Consider the following 1,385-nt stretch of genomic DNA (forward strand, 5'->3'; position numbering starts at 1 on the left):
GTGAGGTTTTCTTGTTTCCTTTTTTTGTATTTTGTCACCAACATGTTGTAAATAAAATCTATGTAGTCTTTAAGTTGTGAAATCTAGGTAGAAAAGTTTCATTTTTGACCTTTCATCTAGTTTAAAAAATTCAGTATAAAAAAAAAATTTCTCCTCTGGAATTTTAAACAGTCCACGGAAGTTTTACCTTCTTTTCTTACACACTTTTATGACAGTAAAGATCTTTCAAAGTTTTTAGCTCTTCAATTAGAGTTTTGTTCTGATTTTCCAGGACCGCAACTCGATTTTCCAGGCATTTCACGTACTCTTTCTTCTTCCTGCGGCATTCTCGAGCAGCTTCTCTGCAACAGACAAGAAGCAAGTGTTTATTTTAGATCTGAGATGTGTCTCTGTTATGGATCTTAATGATTCTGACCAGCACGAGAGAGGAGAGGAGAGGACCAGCACGAGGCTGCCCCTGCCACCGCGGACAGACCGAACCGAGGAGCGCGCGAGGAGGGGTGGAGAGCACAGGATCCAGCAGTGTCTGGGGACACACGTGGTTGCCCATCTCCAGGGAAAACACCGTTTGTTTTCTCCCAACCATGTGAGACAAACTCTGTAGTGTATTTTGGGCAGAATTTCCAAAGTTTTAGTCGCTAGATGCAGCACCCAATGCTAACAGCACAATCAGCAATGCTGGCTCGTGGGAGTCCTTAGCACAGGAGAGGCCTGGACTGGCTGCAACAGGTCCAGAGGCCAGAGAAATGATGGGAGGGAGGAACTCCTCTGCTGGGAGCCCAGCAGGAAAGAGTTGGGGTTGTTCCAGCCTGGAGAAGAGAAGGCTCCAAGGAGACCCTCTGGTGGCCTTTCAGGACTTCAAGGGATCTGTCAGAAAGCTGCGGAGGGACTTGTGAGCAGGTCCTGTTGCAGCAAGACAAGGGGTGATGATTTGAAACTAGAAGAGGGAGATTTAGATTAGAGAGAAAGGAGAAATTTTGGACTCTGAGGGTGGTGAGCCCCTGGCCCAGGCTGCCCAGAGACATGGTCACTGCCCCATCCCTGGAACCATTCCAGGTGAGGTTGGATGGGGCTCTGAACAACCTGCTCTAGCTGCAGATGTCCCTGATCCCTGCAAGGGGTTGGACTGGACGAGCTTTAAAGGTCCCTTAACCCAAACCAGTAAGACTCAAAAATTTGCCCTTTGTCAGCACATCCCACCCTGGGGGCAGCCCAGGAGCACGGACCTGTTCTTCATCAGCCTTATTTCTCGTTTCAGCTGCGGATCGTCCGTCTTACTCGTCTGCGAGGTGAGGGTGACGGGCGAGGTCATCACCACGGCCTGGGGCAGGGAGGTGGTGCTGGGCGTGCTGCGGATCTGGTAGGTCTGCATGTCCCCCGAGGCG

At 49.7% G+C, this 1,385-nt stretch overlaps 1 protein-coding gene across 1 annotated transcript; it reads right to left on the reverse strand.

Annotated features, from left to right (window-relative positions):
• Positions 1-196: 196 nt before the first annotated feature.
• LOC103768788 (cyclic AMP-dependent transcription factor ATF-1) lies at positions 197-1,381 on the reverse strand (the record flags this gene model as incomplete). Its single annotated transcript, XM_008935941.1, has 2 exons — positions 197-341; positions 1,227-1,381. Coding segments are annotated over 2 exons (300 nt in total), but the record flags the coding sequence as incomplete, so codon positions are not given.
• Positions 1,382-1,385: the final 4 nt, after the last annotated feature.

This window comes from Merops nubicus, unplaced genomic scaffold, assembly GCF_000691845.1.
Source record: "Merops nubicus isolate BGI_N331 unplaced genomic scaffold, ASM69184v1 scaffold40742, whole genome shotgun sequence".
In the NCBI taxonomy this organism is placed as follows: domain Eukaryota; kingdom Metazoa; phylum Chordata; class Aves; order Coraciiformes; family Meropidae; genus Merops; species Merops nubicus.